Here is a 24,800-nt window from a genome sequence, read left to right as displayed (position 1 = left end):
ATAGAGGAAGGAGGACTGAGAAGCACATTTGAGTTCACAGTCCAAAGGCACAGGGACACTAAACGAACTAAAAGAGACCAGATCACAGGATTATAAAACACTTCCCTTCCCCTCCACCTTATCATCACATTACTAAAGGTCTACAAATATTTATAGCAGTTCCTTTTACCTTGTACATCATGCCCCAGCTACCAAGAAAAAATTACAAGGTACACTAAAAAGTAAAAAAACGTAAGTGGAAGAGACAGAAAGAGTCTCAGAACCAGGCTCAGATACAGAAGGGATGTTGGAATTATCAGATCAGGAATTTAAAATAGCTATCATTAATATGCTAAGGGCTCTGATAAGTAGAGAGCATGCAAGAACAGATGGGCAATGTAATCAGAGAGATGGAAATTCTAGAAAAGCACCAAAAAGAAATGCTAGAGATAAGAAATATTGTAACAAAAATGAATAATGCCTTTGTTGGACTTATTAGTAGCCTGGGCACAGCTGAAAAGAGAATGTCTGAGTTTAAAGATATTTCAGTAGAAACCTCCAAAACTGAAAAGCAAAGGGAAAAAAGACTGAAAAAAAAAATAAAAAGAACAAAATATCCAAGAACTGGGCACAAAAGATGTAACATGCATAATGGGAACACTAGAAGAAATGAACAGAAGAAATATTTGAAACCATAATGACTAAGAATTTGCCCCAAATTAATGTCAGATACCAATTCACAGATCCAGGATGATCAGAGATTACCAAACAGGATAAATTCCCCCAAAAAACTACACCTAGTTATATCATTTTCAAACTACAGAAAATCCTGAAAAGCCAGAGGATAAAAATATGTTACCTACAGAGGAGCAAAGATAAGAATGACATCTGACTTCTCTTCAGAAACCATGCAAGTAAGAAGAGAATGGAGTGAAATGTTTAAAGCATTGACAGAAAAACCCACCATCTTAAAATTCCGTAGCCTACAAAATTATCCTTCACAAACGAAGAAATACTTTCTCAGACAAACAAAAATTAAAGGAATTCATTGCCAGTAGACCTGCCTTGCAAGAAAATTTAAAAGAGGTTTTATAGAGAGAAGGAAAATGATATATGTCAGACACTTTATCTATATAAAGAAAGGAAGAGCACTGGAGAAGTGAAGGCAAAATAAAATTTTTTATTCTTCTTCTTACTGATGTAACAGATAACAGTTTGTTCACAATAATAACAACACTGGAGGGGCGCCTGGGTGGCTCAGTCAGTTAAGTGTCTGCCTTTGGCTCAGGTCATGATCCCAAGATCCTGGGATTGAGCCCTGTACAGGGCTCCCTGCTCAGTGGGGTATCTGCTTCTCCCTCTGCCTTTCCCCATTGCTTGTGTCCTCTCTCTCTCTCTCTCAAATAAATAAATACATTAAAAATAATAACAACACTGGATTTGACTATATATGCTTATATACATATGTATATATGTATACTTATATATAAGTAAAATGAATGGCAAGAATGATACAAGGGACAGGAGGAAGAAATTAGGATTATTTTGTTATGATAAAGTATTGCACTACCCATGAAAAGGTAGAGTATTATCTGAAAGTAGACCTGGATTAGTTGTAAATGTATACTGCAAATTCTAAGGCAAACACTGAAAAAGAAAGCAAAATAGAAGTATAACTGATATGCTAAGAAAGGAGTGAAAATGGAATCATAAAACAGCTAAAGCTACAAAATGCAGAAAAGGGGTAACAAATAGAAAATAGTAACAAATGTGGTAGCTATTAATCCAACTATATCAATAATCACTTTGAATGTCAACAGTCTGATGCACCAATTAAAAGACAGAGATTGTCAGAGTGGATCAAAAAACATGACCCAGGAGGGGAGTGATGGCAGCAAAATGGCAGTATAGGAATTTCCAGCACTCATTTCCTCCCAAAAGCATCAATCTGGACAGTTACTCATGTATGAAAATACCTTTGCAAGAGCTGAGGATTCCAGGTGATAGAAAACAGAATCTGGGTGAAGCATAGACGTAGGAAAAGATGCATTGAGGATGACAGAAAATAGATTTACATTATTCCCATCACCCATGCTCTAAGCCTGGACAGCCTAGGCCAAGAGACAGACCCTCCCCATAGCAAAAGGTGAGTGAAATGACTACATGATTTCACTCTGGATCCCAGAGACACCTAGGCCCAGGCCCAGCAAACCCCTGCAGCCTTAGGTGGCTCTCTACAGGCTCCCACAAACCCAAGTCCCCAGATCACTCCAGCACCTTTATGCTCCAGCAGCCCCAGGGGACTCCCTTGGCTCTAGACTCCCAGGGGGGATCCTATAAACCCAGGCCCCTGGCTCATCTGGGTGCTACCCAGCTCCAGTGGCCCCAGAGGGCTTCTACGGCCCTAGGCTACTAGAAGGATACAGAGAACACAGACTCTTGGCACATTCCAGTACTAGCCACTGCCCATGGCCCTAGGTAGTTCCTGTGGCCCCTAGCGCCCCAATAGTTCCCACAAACACAGGCTCTAGGTGGGCACCCAGAAACCCAGACTCTTGGCTGGGCCCAGTACCAGGCTGACTACCACAGTCCCAGGCTTTCAGCCCACCCCAGCACCAGGCCAGCTCCTCTGGCCCCAGGCCCCTTGACAACCCCAGTGTCATGCTGGCCCCTGTGGATCTAGACTCTAGACAGCCTGCCACAGACCCAGGCTCCTAGCTCACCACATCACCAGGCTAGCCTCCAGGGTCCTAGCCTTAAGGCTGGCTCTAAAGACCCAGGCTCATGATCCATACCAGCACCAGTCTGGACCTGTAGACCTAACCTCCAGGCTGGTCCCCAAGACCCCAGGTGACAGGATGACTCCTGCGACCCTAGTACCAGGCTGGCCCTTGTGGCCCCAGCCTCTAGTCTGGCTCCATGAAATCAGGTTCCTGGTCCATCCCAGTTCTAGATCAGCCCCTGCAGACTCAGATGACAGGCCCACCCTAGTGATCCCTGGTAAATGGTTGGCCCCTATGGGCACAAAAAGTAACCAGTAAGGTAAACAGAAATAATCTCTCTAAATAAAACAATAGGTTGTTTTGTGTGTTTTTTTAAGATTTTATTTATTTATTTGTCAGAGAGAGAGAGAGTACAAGCAGGGGGAACGGCAGGCAAAGGGAGAAGCAGGCTCCCCGCTGAGCCAGGAGCCTGATGCAGGACTCGATCCTAGGACTCTGGGATCATGACCTGAGCTGAAGGCAGACGCTTAACTGACTGAGCCACCCAGGTACCCCACAGTAGGTTGTTTTACGTACACTTTCTGTGTCTGTGTATATATCCCTCTCTCTCTCTAGGTTTCTTATAAACACACTTCTGTTGAACACTGATTGTATACAGGGCACTGAGCTAAATGCTAAGGACCAAAAATAGGATTTTATAATCTAGTTGGGATTAGAACATTAGGAGTAATTATGCTCTTACAGGATGGTATTAATTCAGTTTGTGAATAATCTGTTTGTTGGTGTTCCTACAAAAAAATGTATGGTAGACTAAATAATGACCTTCCTAAAATGTCCTTTCTCTATTCCCAGAACCTGTGAACACGTTACCTTACATGACCAAAGAAACTTGGAAAAAAGTACACAAAGCAAATGTGTGATTAAGTGAAGGATATTGAGATGGGGAGGTTATTCTGGATTACCCAGGTGGATCCAATCTACTCATATGAATCCTTAAGAGTGAAGAACCTTCCCAAACTGTGGTCGGAAGGAGAATGTGACTACAGAAGAAAGGTCAGGGAGATGCAACATTGCTGATTTTGAAGTGGAGAAAGGGGGTCATAAGTTAAGGAATGTGGGCAGCCTCTAGAAGCTGGAAAGGCAAGGAGAGATTCTGCCCTAGAGCCTCCAGAAGAAACCGGCCCTGCTGACACCTTGACTTTAGCCAAAGGAGAAGGATTTTGGACTTCAGATCTCCAGTACTGTAAGATAATTAAGTCTGTATCATTTTAAGCCACTGAATGTGTGGTGACTTGTTACAGCAACAATAGAAAACTAAAATAACATGCATATTGTCCCTGATAGTGCAGGACCCAAAAAGTCCACCTAGGTGAATTTCCTTGCAAGAAGAACAGCATCTAGGGAGCCTCGATGAATGCCTCTCTCCTAGATCTGGGGAATTTCTGAGGAGGCAGAAGTTTCACTCACACTAAGACTTACCTGGGTCATGGGCACATCCTGACTTCTGGCATAGGATGGGGAGAGCTACTGAGGATGTCCCGATGGTATGGTGGTACCACTACTAAGAGATCTGGTCTGTACGCCCAGGACAGAATTGCAAACTCTAAGTGACTATAATACTTTTGGGGGCTCACAGAGAAACTGTAACTCAAGGGTTGGTCAGGTTGAGGTTTACCGGCAGAGAGAGAACACGAGGAGTGGTGATAGCTAAACTGGGACTGTGGAGAAAGTGGAAATGAACTCCAGGCATACAATTCTTGAAGTTAAGCTAACTGGCTTCTGTAGGGACTTTGGTGACAGATGAGATCTCTGTGGCCTACGAGCTCCCCAGGCACAAACCCTGCTTTTGTGTAGAATGCTAACACCTGGGGGCTCTGTGGCATGGCACAGATGAGAGCCCATAAGCAGTGATTTTAGGAGAGAAGGGTACTTGGGGGGATCCCAGATGGCAAGGCCTCAGATTTGGGGGCTACCCAGGCAGAGAGAATTTGAAAGTGGCAGAAATTAAAGAATTGTCAGGCTGTGCCTTTTTACTGAGAAGGCAGAGTTGGGGAAAGGTCCGCAAAGTAGTGAGAAAGTAAAGAGCCATCTGCTTAGCCAGCCAAGGCAGCTGAACCTAACCTGTATGCTCTCCCTCCCATGCATAGGTCCATCTTATCCTGGCCAAGGTTACAGTGACAGCAGTAACACTTCTCAGAGATGGTAGGGAAAGCTGCTACTGGTGAGAAGTGGAATCATCCTTCAGTCCACCCAAGTATCCGATTCACTTGGTGAGAGGAAAACAGGTTCTCATAAAGGGTGGTGCTCTTCAACCCACAGTAGCCTAACACACAGGTCACACCTTTGAAAACAGATTACAGTTGACTCTTGAACAACATGGTGTTTAGGGGTGCCAACCCTCACACAGTTGAAAATCTGTGCATAACTTTTGACTCCCTCAAAGGTTAACTATTAGTAGCCTACTGCTCACTGGAGGCCTGACTGATAATAGAAACAGTCAATAATGCATATTTTGTACATTACATGTATTATAAACTGTATTCTTATAATAAAGTAAGCTAGAGAAAATTAAATGTTATTAAGAAAATCATAAAATACATTTACAGTACTGTACTCTATTTACCAAAAAAATACGCATGTAAGTGGACCCCCATAGTTCAAATCCATGTTGCTCCAGGATCAACTGTATTTTATATTGATAGAAATGCCTCCTTTGCTGGGAAGATTGCCAATTAAACCCTTTGGGAATATGGAACGTATCCAAAAGGTTTGGATTTGCCAATGCAAGTAATAGTCTCCAACAGGTAACAGTTGGAAAGTTATGGTTGGAAGCTTATTCTCATCAGGTTGAAATGGTATTAAGGATCCTCTATGAAAGCCCTATGATTTTAATTAGAAAGAGCAGAGTGTACAAGTGAGCCAAATCAATCACAAGTGGGCACAACTGGGTGTCTGATGCAATCTTGCAAAAGACAGTACGTAATAGACTTTCATAGAGGACTACAAGAGTTGGAGGCCAAATTCCAACAACCAGTTCTGAGGTTGAGCCAAGGGCCTGGGGAAGTATGTGGGTATGGGAGACCAGAGCAGGGTTCAGATGTGGAACACCTTCCAGGAATTTAATCAAAAGATTACTTTCTTCTAGATAGTTGGTCTTTAAATAGAGCTGACATGGAGCTATAAAGTTACTTTTGCTCAAGGGCATCCTAAAGGCCCTGCCAGACAAATCAAACAGATGATAAGTATATCACTGCTAGACATTTGACAAACATATAGTAAGCATATCCACAGCATGATTAGCAGCCATTAGTTCACACGTCCTGCATATGCTTACTCTTCTCAAGCCTTAAGGCCTCATCTCTTCTGTATCTCTAGGAGAAATATACATTGACTCTTAAGATCGTTTGTATTTCCATGAGCTGATACTGCTCTATCTACAGATTTTTATCTCTTTGTACATCCTATTTCATTTTATTCTCCCTTGAGGGTTTTTTGATCTAGACCCTATAGCAGGAGCTACAGAAGTATTCTTCTCTGTATTGGGCAGGAACTTTCTTCACTTTGTATCTAGAGTGGGGCTTTAATAATACATGAGAATTTGAAAAATGGTACAAAGGGGGTGCCTAGGTGGCAGTGGGTTAAGCATCTGACTTTGACTCAGGTCATGATCACAGGGTCCTGGGCTCTGCCTGGTGTTGGCCCTGAGTCCTGCGTGGGCCCCGCATCGTTCCCCTCCCCACCATTGCCCTGCATAGGGTCTGCAGGGCCCACATCTGGCTCTCCCCTCAGTGGGCAGTCTGCTTCTCCCTCTCCATCTGCCCCTCCCCCACTTGTGTGCACTCACACACTCTCTCTCCCTAATAAATAAGTAAAATCTTTAAAAAAAAAAAAAAGAAAAAGAAAAATGGTACAAAGAATAACAACTTTAAGACTTTTAACTTTTAGAAGAAAATGTAGGTGAATATTATGACCTTGATGCAAGCGAGGGTTTTTTAAATAAGACACCAAATGTGCAAATTATAAAGGAAAAGATTAGTAAAAAGCCATTTTTTAGAAAATAACAGCTCTGCAGAAAGGTAAGAGAAATTATGATTGTTTCTCAAAAACTGAAGTTTTCAGAGACTGAAATGACTGCACTGGGTTTGCTACACAATCCACAACACAGTAAACGTACTGGCTTCATTATTGAGCGTGCCATGAAATTACTTCATCCATTTTCACCAGCGACTTTCTGACTGGGATTTGATAAAGGCACAATAGTGAAGAAATAGTGTGTATACACAAGACACGAAGACAGTGATCAGTTTTGCTTTGTTTTGCTTTTCTCTACAAAGGACAAACAAAAAAAAAATGGGTTTCACATGAGGAACGACGTCCTGATAGGAAAACAGCTATTGAAATGGATTTCTGAAGGAAGCTGCCATACTCAATGTGCCCTTTTTCCTATCATGAGAACACACTTCTCCCGATAGAGCACTGAGACTCTAGAAAAATTTTTTGTTTTCCTCTAAGACAAATATTCTTGCCTGCCCTTGAAACAGACGTAGAGCTTCTAGTTTATTCCCTAAATGAGTAGCTCTTAAATAGTAATTGGCATTAGAATCATCTGCAGAATCTAGAAAAAAAAATTCACATCTTGGACCTGATCGCAGTGACGTTGATTTAGTAAGTCTGGCTGCGGGCCTGGCATCTACATTTTTAAAATTTATATTCCCCAAGTGATTCTGGTGTGAAGTCCTGATGGAGACCTACTCCTACAGACCTCTGGACTCCTGACTATGACTAAGCATTTTGTTTTGTACTACTCTGTACCTCAATCCTTATGACTGATCCCCGCCCTTATGTTCTTCCAACTATTTGCTCACTTGACTCTCCATGTCCTTGATCAGTAACCCATACTTACATGCAAATCATATTAACAAATCATGCATACAGCAAGCAGGTAGCTTGTTAACACCAACTCGCTGGCTTATAATAATGAAATGGGAAGACTGAGATGAGAAAATGCTGAGAAAGAGAAAAAATGACAGAGTGCTTGAAAGCACATCAAGATTGAGGCCTAAAAGAGGATGGGAGGAAGTGTCTAAAGGCTAGCCCTCCTCCCTTTCTCCTTTTATAGACTGTTACCTATAGCATAATCTCTGCACCAGCTGTCTCCTTCCCAACAGCTTCCCTATTGGTTGTTTAATCTCAGTGGGACTGATACAAAGGTTCTCTTATTTCTCTTTCTAGGAGTGAAGGAGCCAAATTTCTCTTCCTCAGGTTACTTTGTAATTACTTCCACTAATGCACTACATTTTTAAAAAATGTCTAGCTACTCTCATGAAGGCTTTTTCTTCTTCAACCTCCCCACACAGGCTAAACACCCTGTAACAGGTCATTCCTTTCCTGCTTACCACCTTCTGAAGTTAGCACAGGAATTTTGGACATATTGTACTCTAATTTTTTTTTAAAGATTTTATTTATTTATTTGACAGAGAGAGACAGCGAGAGAGGGAACACAAGCAGGGGGAGTGGGAGAGGGAGAAGCAGACTTCCTGCAAAGCAGGGAGCCCGATGTGGGGCTCGATCCCAGGACCCTGGGATCATGACCTGAGCCGAAGGCAGACGCTTAACGACTGAGCCACCCAGGAGCCCCTGTACTCTAATTTTTGACACAGATGGTTGGATAAGCAAGATTACAGCAGTCAAAAAGAGATATTCAGGGAGATGCTTCTTCACTGGGATCACTGCTCTGGTTTGAAGATTTCTAAAAACTGTTTCAATTGCCCTGTATCAATTGAAGGGATAATCTTCTTTTGCCTCTAAAATAAACAATTCCATTCACTATGGCAAATATTGGGCTTGAACTCTTAATATTAGTTCTTGGTTTGACAAAGACCATTATGTTTAAAGAAAAAAAAGTCCTTGACCAGCTACTAAGGCAACATAGAAAATGAAATTTCTAAGAACCTTCTAGGAATTTTATCAAATTTTAACATTATTATAAACATCTTGTCTCCAAAATATTTGAGCATAATAAACCCATGTAAGTGGGTTTGAGTTAGGCCATTAAAACAAATAAGCCAGGCTTGAGGATATAGTTAATTATGCTATTAGCTATAGAAGTCTGGATGGCAAATAACACTGCACTGAGAAGCTTACTTTTACCAACTTATCCTCTAAGAACAACCCTCTCCAAATTTAGTGCCCAGGCCTCTTTCTAACTTGGTTCCTAAATAAGTTCTGGAATTCTGGGGACATTTAAAGATTTGTAGAATTAACTACTGGGACACTATCATACTTTGTCTATATCACAACCAAAGATGATATTCCCATGACTGATTGTGTTTCAGCCACACAAATGATCTGGCTCTTCTGCTGCCACACAGACTTGAGCTCTGATTCTTCTCTTTGTCAGTTATTTTGGTTGATAGTTGAAAGAAGTACTATAAGAGCAGGTATTTCCATTCTAAGTACTTCTCTAAATACAGAGACTTTACAAACTTGCTTAGCTGGCATTTCAAGAGTTAGTAGGTCAACAAATATTTATCAAATGTCTACTATGTGCCAAACATAGGCCTGTTCCAGGCCCTGAGGATACTATGGAAATCAACACAGATAGAGCACCTGCCCATCCAAAGAGGGAAGGGAACTAGAACCCCTGACATACATACTCTACTGGAAGAATGCTTCTGTGGTCTGTACTTACTTGTTTGCTGAGGATGTGTTAGACTTCTTTTGAGCTGGCTATTTCCTCAAAAGTTCTACTCATGTATTAACTAGAGTCAGCCAAAGAACTTCTTACTCTAAAGTCAAAGTTAAATCTGAAGTTCTCTCTACTTCCTCTTTATATAACTTTACAGCATTGGCTAGTTTTATAGTTTTTCATCTTAGAAGTTACTTAAATTACAAAATGCTTACACATTTATGAGTCTTTCTTTAATAATAGCCTATAAAATAAATTTTGTCTGTGAGCACAATTTTAAGTGAGCAAACTAGCAGTAAAACCAGGAGTATTTTTTTGTTTTTCATTTTCATGTTTCTGATCTTTAACCTCTTTCAAAAAAAAGATGTGGTCAAAACAAAACCACAGATATCAAGAAGCTAAGTCCTGCAGCAATTGGATGGGCCCCCAAAGCCATCATGCTTCTGCTGTGTGATTTCTGTACCCTATCTTACCTAAGTCATTTAACTTTCAGTTTCCTAATCAAATAACGCTGAACTTTCTGCTTTCTGCTTAGCTTTCTGCTTAACTTCTTAAATGCTTGCCCAGATAAAAGCCTCTGCCTATTTAACCACATTTGAGCCTTACCCAATAAGATCAATGACAAGGTGAGATGTTTAGATTCCACTTTCCCCAACTGCTTTTGTAAAAATATACATATGTATATTTTTTGACATTTACCAGTTTATTATAAAAGGATATGATAAAGGATACAGATGAACATCCAGATGGAAGAGATGCATAGGACAAGGTATGTGGGAAGGGGTGCCTAGCTGCCATGTCCTCTCTGGGAATGCCGCTCTTGTAGCACCTCCACGGGTTCACCAACCTGGAAGCTCTGTAAGAATATTTTAATAGCGGATTGAAAGGGGGGTAGTAATTACGTATTTACAAAAACACAAACACACATCCATATATATGTAGATACATACACACATATATTTTATGTGTATATTAAAAGGTAATTTTCAGGGCTTTATCTTGACAGACCAGAAATTAAATTATTTAATTATAACATTTAAAGTAACCAAAAAAAAAACAAACCCCACAATTTCGGAGAATATTTAAATAAGGCTATAAGCCCGGGCCAAGTGAAAAGCTGGAAAAAATAAGAAATCCAGCTATTCTGGGCACCTGGGTGGCTCAGTTGGTTAAGCGACTGCCTTCGGCTCAGGTCATGATCCTGGAGTATGGGGATCGAGTCCCGCATCGGGCTCCCTGCTCAGCAGGGAGTCTGCTTCTCCCTCTGACTCTCTTCCCTCTCGTGCTCTCTATCTCTCATTCTCTCTCTCTCTCAAATAAATAAATAAAATATTTTAAAAAAAAAGAAATCCAGCTATTCTAAAAAAAGCTATCCCACAGTTGCTTATATCAAATAGTTACCATTGAATAAAAGTATGTTTAAACATCCTGATAGCTAGTAGGCAATTATGTTTTAACCAATCATTCAAACACCATTTATGGAACAACTAAGGATACAAAGATCAACCTTGTAAAGAATTAGCCTTAGCCTTGTATAAATTCATATATTTCATGGTATTGATGCTCTTAAATTGTTCTATTTTATGGGTGAATTTTGTATACCTACCTCGTTTAATATTCAGTAGTGACTTTCAAATTTGTTTTAGAAAAATACTTGTTATTAGATATTATTCACCATTTCCACATAACCAAATATATACTTTATGACTTATTTCATGCTTTTTCTTGATAAAATTAATGTACTTTTTGGGGGTAGAAATTTTGGGAACTATTCTACAAAGAAAAAAACCATGTGTATTTTTACTACTCAGTGGTATTTACTGTTGGCATTTTCTTCTAGAATTTTTTTCTGTACATTTGATTTCAAGCAACAGAAAACCCAATTCAACCTTGTTTAAACAATAAAGAAAACTGATTGGCACACATGAATGAAAAGTCTACAGGCTTCAGGCCAGTCATGGCTTCAGATGATGCTTGATTCTCTAACTCAATATGTCATCAAGGACCCGTTTACTTCCTTCTCTCTGCTGTGCCTTCCTTGGCGTCTACATCACTCTAAGACTGGCTCCTCTCATGGTCCCAAGATGGCTGCCAGCATCTTCCCGGGTCCAGCAAGCAAGAGAACTTTCTCAGCAAAAGTCCTAAGAGTCATGCTTCAAACTACCTTAGAGCCAATGCCCACCCTGACTCAATCACTGAGTCCAAAGGGATGGAAGGTACTTATTGGATAGCCGAAGTTGGTTTCATTACCTCTGAAGGCAGAATGATGTCAGCTTCTCTGGAATCATACGTATCCCTAAAGAGAAACTGGTGCTGTTGGAAACGTGATGGGGAGTTTTAAAGAAACTAAATATTTTTAAAGAAATCATGTTAGATATATGTCTTCCTCTTTGCTGATCAATTAGACTCTCTGGATGGCCCACAGTGCTACTTTTTCAAGGAAGATCATTCTCAGAATTTCAATAGGGAATACTTAATAGGTATTAAAAATTATATAGATCTAGATGTATGGATAAAATGTCAATTATACATTATTAAATTTAAAAGGTTAGGGACTCCTGGGTGGCTCAGTCAGTTAAGCATCTGCCTTTGGCTCAGGTCATGATCCCGGGATCCTGGGATGGAGTCTGGCGTCTGGCTCCTTGCTCAGTGGGGAGTCTGCTTCTTCCCTCTGCCTGCCGCTCCCACTGCGTGTGCTCTCTTTCTGACAAATAAATAAAATCTTTTAAAAAAATAAAACTTAAAAGGTTATTAAAAACCATATATAAAAAAAGTCATGTATTATATGATCCTATTTTTCTTAAATAATCTATATATGCATAGAAAAAAGATGCATACATAGGAAAATGTTAACAGAAGTTATCTCAGTTATCTGTAGGTGTGACTTTCACTTTCTTCATTCCTTTTTCTATTATGTGAATATTTTATAATTATTATTACTTTCATAATCAGGAAAAAACCCAAACATTAGAACTACTTCATTTTGGAAAAAAAGTACAATTCACCGGGAATCTACATCATACCACACTGCCTCAGCATATACCCTACATGACCCTTGCCATCATACAGACCATTTGGTTTATTCCTCCTGTCAATCTTGACCAGCTGGAGTTGAGGGAAATGAGGGTATCAGTGTGTATGAAGGTACAGGTCCTGTTTATTTACAAGTGGAAGTTAAGATTAATATACAGTTTTTCTCCATAAGTTTGAATAACTTTTAGTTTTTCTTCCCTTTTTTCAGTTAATAATATATGTAGATCAGCCTCTCACAGCCTGGTTTAGCAGATATGATAGTGAAATTAAATGGTTTTCTTATGGCATTCACCAGTAATTATCTAAGAATGACTTTTTAATGAGGTCTTTTCATCTCTGTATACACTTTGTTCCTAGAATTTCCCCCCACAACCTGCTCTTCTCGGAAAACTTATCCACTCCATACAGCTATCTCCAATCTCATCTTTAGCTCTATTCTTTCTCTCTCTTGAGCTTCTGTTTTCTTTCTAGGTGTCTATCAGAAATCTCTATTTACATGTGCTGACACCTTCAGGAGCAGTTAGTTCACAGGAGAGTGAGCACTTATATTTCCAATCTCTTGCACCAACTAGTTGGGTGTTCTTAGATCAACTGCTGAATCTCCAGGACCTCAGATGGAGAGGATGATGACAACTCCTTCAAAAAATGAGACTGAGGGGCACCTGGGTGGCTCAGTTGGTTAAGCTTCTGCCTTTGGCTCAGGTCACGATCCCAGGGTCCTAGGATCAAACCCCACATCAGGCTCCCTGCTCAGCAGGGAGTCTGTTTCTCCCTCTCTCTCTGCCCTTCTTCCCTGTTCATTCTCTCTCTCTCTCTCTCAAATGGATGAGTAAAATATTTTAAAAAAAGAGAGAGACTGAACTAATTTCTCAAGGTTTTAGATTTTAGACCTAAAATCAAATTCATTATTGTCTTCTTGTAACTGCTTCTCTCATTTGAAATATTTCTTCCTTTCATCTTCAGCTAATAGAATGATAGAAAATAATGGGACTTTAGAACTAGGAAGACTGTTAGAGGCTGTCTAGCTCAATTCCTTTTCCTTACTGTTCTGGAGTAAGGACTTCGGTTCATTATCTCCTTCCTCTTCTTTGGCTCTATCAGTAATCCAGTCCCATCAGCTCTTCTTTTGTAATGTCTCTCAGGCCATTTCCATTTTTTTCATTATCATCACTCTAAAGTACATATATCTTCATTTCCTAGTGTCTAGGTTCTTCCCAAAGTCATCTGCTTTTCTTACCTCCAGTCTCTTTTTCAACTAATCCTGGGAAAACTTCCAGATTGCCTATCCAAAAACAATGTAATCATTATGACACATTCCCATCAAAACATATTTAATGGTTTTACTGTGGTCAGAGGATAAGGCAAGGCCCTATTCTAAGACTAACCTAAAGAACCTCCTAGAGGCTGACCTTAACTTACCTTTCCAGGTATATCTTCATGTATTCTCCTAAAAGTCAAAACTCAGTTAAGTATTTATTTAATTGAACGAAGTCTTCATATTTTCTAAGCAGAAATCCTTTTAGCCTTGAGATAATATACTCAGATTAAAAAAAAAAAAAAGTAGCCAGGTTCAAGGGGAAAAAAAAGAAGGCAGTTAAGAGTGAAGATGGAGAACAAGGGTGAAGTGAGAACGGGAATAGAATGCATGACTTGTCTATAGTTTGTTTCTGCTCATTTTTCTCCTGCTTAGTTTTCAGAACCTTTAACCTTAGCTTACTGTGATTTTTCAAGCCATACATTTTTTGTATCTTCGCACAAAAACTACTAAGATGATAGGAAGACATCTACAGTTGCCAGACCACCCCCCCCCAAAAAAGTTGGATGCAAGGCAAAATAGAGGCTTTAAAAAGGACAGATGCCTGTGGAGATATTAAGTGGAATCATATCATAAATATCTTAAAATCGAAATAATTTTGATTCCGAAAGACTAATACAAATACCGAGTTTCTTTGGGTTTCAAAATGGAGCTCTGTATTTGGGACCCCTTCATTTCAATCTCAGTAAGTTTTCCACCAATGTAACAAATTTCTTCCCAGTACACTGAGGGGATAAACATGTAGTTTCCCCGACAACAGAGACACAAGTGGTCAGGGACTAGGCACTTATTCTATCCAAATCAAGCACCGTGCCAAAGCTTTATAGACATTTTAGTCCCTGATTTAGGAAGGTCAAAGTCACACTGCCTTGGTAAAGGGGGAAGGCAGGATTCTGGCCCAGATCTGATTTTTAAACTCTGTGCTATAAAACGACTAGTCAAACCCATATATGAAATTAGCGCATCACAAGAGGTTGGGCGTTAGGCAGAAAAACGAGAGGCTTCCGCATCTGAATTTAGGGCGAGGAAAACGAGACTGCAAACGTCTCCACAGCAGGCGCCATTTTGCGAGAGCTCGGCAGCCGGAAGTCTCGCCGCCGGAGTCTCGCAGCTGAGCGGCTCGGAGCCGGCGGCGCAGGGGCGGAGCCGGGGACCTTGTGTCCCCCACATCTTGACGCCGAGGGCGGGACAAGGGACCGTGCGGCTCTGAGCCTCGCGGCGGGGGCGGGGCCTGAGGTGGGGCCGAGGACGCGCGCTCGGAGGCTCGGGGCGGGGGGGGCGGGGCCTGAAGGCGGGACAAGGGGCCGTGAAGCTTGGAGGTTCCCAGGGAGGTGCAGCTTGAAGACTCGAGGCCGGGGGCGGGGCCCCACAGCGGGGCGGGGCCGCGCAGCCGGCGCGGGGAGGAGCTGACCTGACCACAGTACTCCTGCACCTCACTTTGCCGGAACGTGACAGAGCTGCTGCAGTCGGCCGCCGGCAGCCCGCAGCTCTCGGTGAAGAGGGCTGGGGTGGGAGATGACGGTGATTTCCTCCCTGCTTAGCCCATCACGAGCATCGACTCCTTTCTCGCGGCCCCGGGGCTGCAGACGTAGCAGGTGAGATGGAGCCCTGGGGCGCGGACCTGCCCCGCCCTGGCTCGGCCTTGCGTACCCTTGGTGCCCCCATCTCCGCCCCTCGGATGTGGGCAGGTGGGCAATGACCCGCCCTTGGCACCCCGGCGTGCAGTCCGCTGCCTGCGCCTGCCCCGCTTTTAGGACCTCCGGAAGATTTAACGTAGGGGAAGGGACCGCTTGTCCCCTCCAGTGACAGAACTGTCATACCCCAGTTTGAGGAGCGCCTCATTGCTCGTACGTCCATGCTGTCATTCTCGGACTCTTCCTTTTATCCCGAGGGGCTGGCCTCAGTATCTGCCCTCCTGGGAGCTTCTGCCCGGGTACCTGGAGCGCTGCACCAAATTTTCTTCCTTACTCCTTTTTGGAGCATGTCAGATACCATGATGTTGTGATTCCCATGCCCTGGGGAAGCTGAGAGACCAACTTTTTATCCCAGGCACAGACCCCTGTCTGCTGTCTGCCCAGGCTTTGGGTGACAGCTGGTCTCTGGGCAGCCTGCTTGGTTAAGGACTCCTCACATCCTTATCTTAGAGGGCCAAAGTCTGTCCCTGCTGACAAGGGAAGAGGCAGTGCTCAGCGCTCCCCATCCTAGGTCTCTAGGGAGGACATTTGGTCCTCTGCAAGTAGGTGGGAGTGGGCGGATGGTGTGATGTTGATGTTGAAGCGTGCTTTAATAGTATACTATGTCATGCTTTTCCCACAGGATAATGGATATTGGGTGTTTCAAAGCTTTCTCTTTGAAATAAATCAGAACCCTCTGCCCCATTTTCACTTAGCAATGGTAGTTGTTTACAGTTTCAGTGCTTCCTTCATGTCATCTCAACCAACTATCAGTGGCTAGAAGGGAGTTATATATAGCATTTCTCCACTCCTCACCCCAGTGAGTGGCCAGTGAGCGGTCTTTTACTGTGATAGGTCAACTTGTTTGTTCTGTTAGCAACCCTTGTTTTTAATGAGATGAAAAGACTGGATGCAATTTTTTACAAAAACTTCCGTTGCTGTGGTTCCTGTTCATTTTCAAAGAATGCTTTAAAAAGCATATACTCTTGGGCGCCTGGGTGGCTCAGTTGGTTAAGCGACTGCCTTCGGCTCAGGTCATGATCCTGGAGTCCCGGGATCGAGTCCCACATCGGGCTCCCTGCTCAGCAGGGAGTCTGCTTCTCCCTCTGACCCTCTTCCCTCTTGTGCTCTCTATTTCTCATTCTCTCTCTGTCAAATAAATAAATAAAATCTTTTAAAAAAAAAGCATATACTCTTCCCATTGAGGGTGGGTGGGGGAAAGGATGAGAAACCTTTGTAAGTGCTTTTTCAGTTGTTTCAACCTTCCCTCTATTAGCAAGTATTGCTTTTATAATGTTGAGGAACACTAAAAGTATCTTCCTGGGAAAGGGCAGATTACTTTTCAAAGTTTTTCTCTTTTTTTTTTTTAAGATTTTATTTATTTATTTGACAGAGAGAGACAGCGAGAACAGGAACACAAGCAGGGGGAGTGGGAGAGGGAGAAGCAGGCTTCCTGCGGAGCAGGGAGCCCGATGTGGGACTCGATCCCAGGACCCTGGGATCATGACCTGAGCCGAAGGCAGACGCTTAACGACTGAGCCACCCAGGCGCCCTCAAAGTTTTTCTCTTAATTTTTGACTAACTTAAAGTTAATCCTGGGCAGTGCTACAACTATTTGACCATCACCTTGATGAAAATTAAGATCTCTCCCTTCCCTGCTAAAAACGACTTAAGATCAAACTGAATTAAATTGAACTCCTCTCAGTTGCTTGGTATGAAACAAAAGCTGGTAACCTATGACCCATCCCATCTCTCTGTTTTAGGTGGAGAATCTTTAATACCACGTTTGAGGAAGGGGCATAAGACAATGAATTACATTTAATTTGTTACCATTCTCGTTATGACTACACTCCTAATAGCAGTTGCTACCATTTCTTAAAGACCTACTCTGTGAAAACCTGTGTATGAGGTCTCCAATCCTCACAATACCCCTTTAAGGAGGTTTTTACTCTCATTTTATAGTTGAAGAAGCTAAGGTTCAGAGAGGATATTTAACTTGCCCAAAGAGTTGATAAGTTATAAGTCCCCAAACTGGGTTCAGGTCTATTTGACTCTTTTCAGTGAACAACCACTATTTTAGTTAAAACTGTTGGTTAAAAAATTACTGTAATACATTGATTTGTGAGTGTGGTACAAATAAGGGGTAGTGAGCATTATGAGTTACTAATATTCCAGGCAAACAAATATGGGGAACTTTAAAGAAATAACATAAGACAGGACAAGTTTATCACCTTATTCTTTAGCATTGCCTTTTCAAGTCCGTACCTGTTAGGGGCTCCAAATGTTTAACACCCTTGTTTATCAGCTCCTTACTTCAACTAATGGTACCTATCCCAACCATTAGCTTTCCCAGGATATAATTTGATGCTTATTTGGTAAACTTCAAGTATGTGATTATTGTAGTTTTGTGTATATTAACCACTCCTGTCTAATCCTGGTAGAAAAATACTTGTCCTGATCCAGATTAAATGTAAGGTTTTTAAATGGTTCAGTTTATACGAGGGTAGCACAGAGAAAATTATAATGTCCACACCCCGTGTATCAGTTGTTGCTGGTCTCTGGCCTGCTGAGTCTTTATTATGTTGTGTGGGTGTTTGAAAACTTACCCCTTGGCATTGTAAATTTCAGGAATCATGGGCATTTTTACTTTCTACCTTATATAAGGCCACTTTAGATGGTCAACCCAGAATAATCACTTAGAAATTGGCAATTGTCACCATATTAATTTCAAGTTACTAATTAAAGCTGATTAGTTGCAAAGTTGCCCAAACCTCATATTCATTGTGTCCCTGGCAGCAAGAAGGGAGTCTGATAAGTATTGTAATGCTAGCATAAAATATTTTCTTGCTTTAGCATTTTCTGAACATCTTTAGAACATTTTACAACACATTTTGTGTTCTTAAACATTTATGAACAGCTTTGGGACATTTTAGAACACACCTTGGGGTCTTGGGCCTGTTGCTATAGTGAAAAACTTAGAATACTTTATCATTCAGGAAAAAAGATTTCTGTCCATGAACTAGATAGTTCCTAAAAGAGAACATTGATCCACTAAAAGGTGAAAGGTTTAAGAGCAGATTAGTATTTTAGTGATTCATCATTACATAATTAATTATATAATTATATAATATATATATATATACACGCATATATATGTAAACTCTAACATATATATTAGTGCCTCCTGTGTGCCAGGCACTGTGCTAAGTGTTAGGGATACAACAGTGAGCAAAAACATGCAGAGTCTCTACTTCTGTGGCACTTAAAGTCTAGTGAAAGAGATAGACATAAATCAAATAGTCACTCTAATGCATAGTGTAATTACAAACTGAGAAAAGTAGCCTACAGGTAAGGAACATGATTCTATTTAAGAAAAACCTAGCTATGGGGTTAGTGAAACCTTATGTGGTAAAACAACTCCTGACCTATATGATTTAGACGGTGAATAGATGTTGTTATATAGACAGTGGCAAGTAGAGAAGAGAACATTTTACACTGAACGGCATGTAGAAAGTCCCTGTGACACAAAGGGACTATGGGGCATTCAAGAAGGCAAATATATGAGACGACTTTAAATGGAGCTAAGGGTAGCCTGGTGGGATGCCATCATTTTTTCTTTCATTCTCTTTTATGGGCTACTGAAAGTTGTATTTAACTGTTGTTAAGTGATTACTTTGTGCCGGATGTGATTATAAGGACTTGAATAATCTCAAGTCCCAGTGAGGTAGGTATTATTATTGCCATTTCACAGATGAGGAAAGTTACTGGATAAAATTGCTATGTGATAGGGGCGCCTGGGTGGCCAGGGCCACCGGGGTGGCTCAGTCGTTAAGCGTCTGCCTTGGGCTCAGGTCATGGTCCCAGGGTCCTGGGATCAAGCCCCGCATCGGGCTCCCTGCTCTGTGGGGAGCCTGCTTCTCCCTCTCCCACTCCCCCTGCTTGTGTTCCCTCTCTCACGGTCTCTCTCTCTCTCTCTGTCAAAAAATAAATAAAAATCTTTAAAAATAAATAAATAAAAATAAAAAATAAAGTTGCTATGTGATAGTCTGCTAAACTCTTCTTCCTGTCCTTTACTCAGGCATGACCACAGGCTAGACAGGACTCTCCTATCTGGTATGTAGCCTTGAGCACTGAAATTTCCAGAGAATTTGGATGCAGGTGGACATTCAGGAGAGACTCTGTGGGCCCCATGCTCTTACCCACTAGGTGGAGCTCAAGTTTGGATCATGGGAGAGAGCCAGGGGGTATCCCTGCAACTGTCATATTTGTAGATCTTATTTTATTCATGTCTGATACTGAAAATAGAAAAGCAACATAAATATTTTGAGCTGACCCACCTTTGAGAATAAAGAGATTATTGTTAGTAAACACTCTCAACCTTTTCTTTTCATTGTATTTTTCTCTGGTGGCTGTTGAAGAAAGTATATATATTTATTTGGCCATTTGATAAGTCTAGGTTTGCCAGTATACAGTGTATACTTTCAACTAGAATTCTTCTCATTATTGATTGTCACACTGAATCTTTCTTCCTTTCTTTCCAGAGATCTGGTTGGAGTTGGAGGGTGAAAGAAAATGGATTCTTTTTCTGATTTACCTGCAGAGAACTTAACCATTGCAGTCAATATGACCAAGACTTTGTCCTCAACAGTAATGAATAGATTTAATTCCACTAATGACCCACCTTCAATGTCAATAACAAGGCTTTTTCCAGCCTTACTAGAATGTTTTGGCATAGTCCTTTGTGGCTACATAGCAGGAAGAGCCAATGTCATAACATCAACACAGGCCAAAGGACTAGGAAATTTTGTCTCCAGATTTGCACTTCCAGCTTTATTATTCAAAAATATGGTTGTACTTAATTTTTCCAATGTGGATTGGTCTTTCCTATATAGTGTCTTGATTGCCAAAGCTTCTGTATTTTTCATTGTATGTGTATTAACCTTATTGGTTGCCAGTCCTGACAGTCGATTTAGCAAAGCTGGACTATTCCCTATTTTTGCTACACAAAGTAACGACTTTGCATTGGGATATCCTATAGGTAAGTTATTTTTTATTTTTCAAGTTTTTAAAAAAATTTAAGTGTTTTATGAGTAGCAAAATTTAATCCTTTAATTTATTTAGGCATTTGTTAGTGATAGATATTTACTTATATCTAAAAAAATTCTTTGGGGGCACCTGGCTGGCTCAGTTGGTAAAGCATGTGGCTCTTGACCTTGGGGCCCGTGAATTCGAGCCCCATGTTGGGGGTAGAGTTTACTTAAAAAAAAATCACAAGCCTCATTCCAAATCCCTGTACTCTGTACCACCCCACAATGCCTACCCCCCAAACGAATAACTCTTAAAAAAATTAAAAAAAAAATCTCTCATATTTTTTCTAAAATATTTCTTACTTAGGATGAATTCTATTTTTTCCTCAACTTCAGAGTTTGAAGCTCTTTCAAATGTCGACCTAAAATGAACAGTCATACCTAAATAAACTTTATAAATCATCTTTCTAATATATTCTTTTTCTTCTCAGAAATCACACGAAAGAAGTTCAGGTTCCAGAAGGGATCAGATTCTGATTTAAATTATATAAGAAAGATAGACATATGTCTGTATAAAAATAGTTATTAAATGTTAGCAGTGGAAATTTATGAATGACTTTTTTTCCCCTCCCTCATTTTTCTTACCATCTAGAATATATATTGTTTTACATTAAATCTTGTTGTTGAGCTTATTATTCAAAATGTCAACGTACTTCAGTTGAAGTTAATTTCTTGTATAAGAATGAAAATGTTGAGGGCTTTTTACCTTTTCAACATTTCCTTCTTAACCTTTCCAACTCTTTAAGCAGCCTAATTTTATGTTTCTATGTGTGTTTTCCTGATAAAACATACCAATTTAGGATATTGAGCTATCTTGAACGTATTCTTTTTTCCAGAACACCCTAAGTACATAACTACTTAGTAGCTACTTTTTATATTTTTATATTTTTATTTTTAAATTGAAGTTTATGTGCTTTGACCATGTATCATGATGTGAGGACCTGAATATTATGGACATAGTCATACATTCATTCATTCCTTCATAGGGACCTGTTACATGCCAATGATTGTGCTACCTGCTGGGAATACACCTGTCAGCAAAGTTCTCATACATATTGACTTCCATTTTAATGTGGAAATAAAATAAAAATTAAAATAATATCAGGTAATGACAAGGACCATAAAAATAAAGTAGTATAGAGGGCTAGGAATGAGGAGGTACTATTTGATGTAGGGGGCCAATAAAGGCCTCTCTGACGGTATATCTTCTGAGCAGAGACTGCAAGAAATTTATTGAAGTGGACAACTGGAAACTACCATTAACTTTCAGATTCCCTATTCAGTAGTTTTGAAACCCTCCCCGCCCCGCCGACTGAAACTGTTAATTATTTCACCTCTGGCACCAAAAGGATTCTACCGTGTATACTTTTCCTTTTCCTCCATCTTGCTTACCAGAAATGGAGCTAAATCTTAGAAATTAAATAACTCTGAGTGAAGCAGGTTTATGAGAGAGGACAAACTGGGCTCTTAGAGGACTGAACTATAAATAGTAACTGTAAAGGTGTTCCTTTAAGGTTATTGAATTTTAAAATTAAGAATGAACCAAGCATTTAAATAAAGACTTTGGCAATAAAAGACTTTGGAAATAAAAGTCCATCTCCTCAGGAGCATGTAATGTAAATTTGTCAAGGTATTTATGGCATAAAGACCTTATAAGTGGCTCAGTATCATAGTGTTAAGTATTTAACAAATATTACATTATCTTAATTTAGGCATAAACTATATATAGTTTCATGTTCTCGTAGATTAGTAAGTCCACAACTAAACAGAACTAACATTTGTAACTTTATACTTTATAGAGTATTTTCTTATATACTTATCTGAGGTAGGACAGATATTTTTAATCCTCATTTTCAAATAAGGAGACTGGCTTACAGAGATTTAATTGTTTATCCCAGGTCACACAGCTAATGTGACTGAGATCCAAACCTAGGTCTTTTGGTTCTAAATCCTAGGCATTCTCTTATGCCACACAGTTATGTAACATGCCCATTTAATCTTTAGAAGACCTAACTAGCCTGTAACCCATTAATAGCAGAGCGAATCAACGATTTTTTTTTATCTTTATATTATTCTAAAGGTATTCCATAAAATGAGTAGCAGTGGAAAAAGACCTATTAGATGAGCTCACGCATTTTCATGTTAAGGCAGAATCTCCAAATCAAAAATGTAGTCAGCTATTTTCATCACTATTTTTTTTTAATGTCCCACCTTGGATCACTGAATCTGGTAATAATCATGTTCCCAGCAGTGTGCTAGTCCAATTTCCCTGATGTGATTATCCTTGTAAATTTTGAGTTGTCATTTTTTGTTTTTAAATTACAAATAATTTAAGAGCTCTTGTAGTATTAGGTTGTAGACAATAACCTTACCAGAAACCAACAGTATACGCAAAAGTGCTTTCTCACATATCTGCAGATTGGAAGGTGGGGTACAGAGCTGTAGGGCTGTGTATCTGCTCCAGTGAGCTTCTTTATTATTGCTGCCCATGCCCATCTGCCTTCTGGGCTTTCTCGGGATGAACAGAGAAGACTGTGTCTCTAGAGAGAAGACCCTTTCTTTCTGTTTGTTATGTGATGTCTCCCAGGAATTCCCACTCTCTTGTTAACAGATAAGCATCATAGCTTATGAGAAATGTCCTTTTTAAGACTGCTTTTGTTCCAAAATATCAGTCCAATTTACAGGTGACTTGGGAGAAGGCAGATAAGTTAATGAATAAGAAAAAAGACATTCATTTTTCCTTCTTCTCTATATTATGCCAATTATAACAGTCTATGAACTTATGTTGAAATGATCTATCTATATTCAAGTGGCAGAATGCTACAGTGCATTTAATAGACTCATAGAGAAGCTTGCTATTTTTTAGAACAATTCTTTTCAAAGGTAACTTTAAGAAATACGAGTTCAAGAAGACACCAAGAATCTACCAAGGTGAAATGTAGATTTCAGAAAATCAGAGTGGTTCCCTACCTCTGTCATTAAAAGATACTAATAAGGCATATTTAAGTCCTATAATTTATTCTTCAAACAATGCTGATAGCATAAGTACCCTGACTAATCATAATTATGTTCTAGTGCTTGAGCTGTAAACAGAAAGGAAATGAAGCATTTAACTATATGCCATTAAATAATAGAATGATCTTGTCTGGGTCTTTGTGTTGTTTGCTAGGGATTGAAGCCCGGCAGGAATCAAAATAGGAGCCGCAGTGGGTGGCTAATTTTGTCTTTTAATTCCTCATAGTAGGATTCTCTCCTCTCCCCAAGAGCTTTATTTGTAACTGTTAATTAGTTAGAACTTAACAGTTGATATAATCATTATAAATCTAATTTGTTAGTATAGGTCACTGCTTTCATATATGTCTTTCATATTTGAAAAACCATCTTTTGATTGGTAATTAAAGCACTGCCAATTAATAGATAAATATTGTAACTTTATGCAAATGAATGGCAGAAGTGGACTGAAATTTCCACATTAAACCCTGTGCTTCTCGTGATTTGACCATTATTTACTTATTCCCAATTTTTGCTCTCCCAGTAGATTGTACCTTTTTTACCTTCATCTACCTGTTCACCTGACTCAAAATGCCCTACTAGTAACCTGCTTTATAAATATTCAGTGTGAAAAAAGAAAAAAAAAGGGTATAAAAAGAAACAAGTCTAAGAGAGAACAATTAGATATAAATTGCTGTGTGTTACAAAATACATTTTTACTTTGAAAACTTTGACATTCATTGATGTGCTAATTGCATTCAGCAAGTATTTTCAGATTTGCTCAGCCCTGTGCTGGGGCCTGGGGGCTCTGAAGCAATGCCTTCCAGGAACTTAGAACGGGATGAGGGGGCACTAATAGGAAACAAGGCGCCAGAGCCATCCAGAGGCGGGGAGGTCCATGACAGAGATTGAAGACTGGGGGGAAGCACTGGTACCTGAGACAGGCCTTAAACTGTAGGCAAGATTTAGGTAAGAAAAGAGAGACTTCAAGAAGTTGGGGAATGATGATCAGCATGTTGAACTCGTAATTATGAACCCGGTGTTAGTCCGGTGTAACAGTGGTATTAAACTGACTGCTGGAGGCTTTGCCCCAAGGAATAGTGAGAGATGAACTGAGTAAGGGACCCATTGCAGAGACTGGACTGTGAATGTCAAAAAAGCAGCTTTATAGCTGTTCTTGTGGGAGGTGAGAACGGTGGGAAAATCAGAAGTTTTGAAAGTTAAGATTTAGATGATATTGTCAGCAGTGAATAAAATGGATCAAGGGAGTGGTCAAGAAAAACCAAAAGAATATAAGTTGGTAAACACATT

At 40.2% G+C, this 24,800-nt stretch overlaps 1 protein-coding gene across 2 annotated transcripts in view; it reads left to right on the top strand.

The window, feature by feature from the left end:
- Positions 1 to 15,076: 15,076 nt before the first annotated feature.
- GPR155 (G protein-coupled receptor 155) overlaps positions 15,077 to 24,800 on the top strand; it is a 44,510-nt gene continuing 34,786 nt past the window's right edge. Inside the window, exons 1-2 of one of the 2 annotated variants that reach the window (XM_027590433.2) lie at positions 15,077 to 15,333; positions 19,953 to 20,449. In XM_027590433.2, coding sequence (XP_027446234.1) covers positions 19,984 to 20,449 — 466 coding nt within the window. In that variant the 5' untranslated portion in view covers positions 15,077 to 15,333; positions 19,953 to 19,983. The remainder of the gene's footprint in view (positions 15,334 to 19,952; positions 20,450 to 24,800) is intronic. The other variant, XM_027590432.2, reaches the window with a different exon arrangement.

The sequence above is a fragment of the Zalophus californianus genome, chromosome 3 (assembly GCF_009762305.2).
Source record: "Zalophus californianus isolate mZalCal1 chromosome 3, mZalCal1.pri.v2, whole genome shotgun sequence".
Classification (NCBI taxonomy): Eukaryota; Metazoa; Chordata; class Mammalia; order Carnivora; family Otariidae; genus Zalophus; species Zalophus californianus.
The sequence above is the reverse complement of the archived record's forward strand: the minus strand, read 5'-3'. Positions and strand labels throughout refer to the sequence as shown.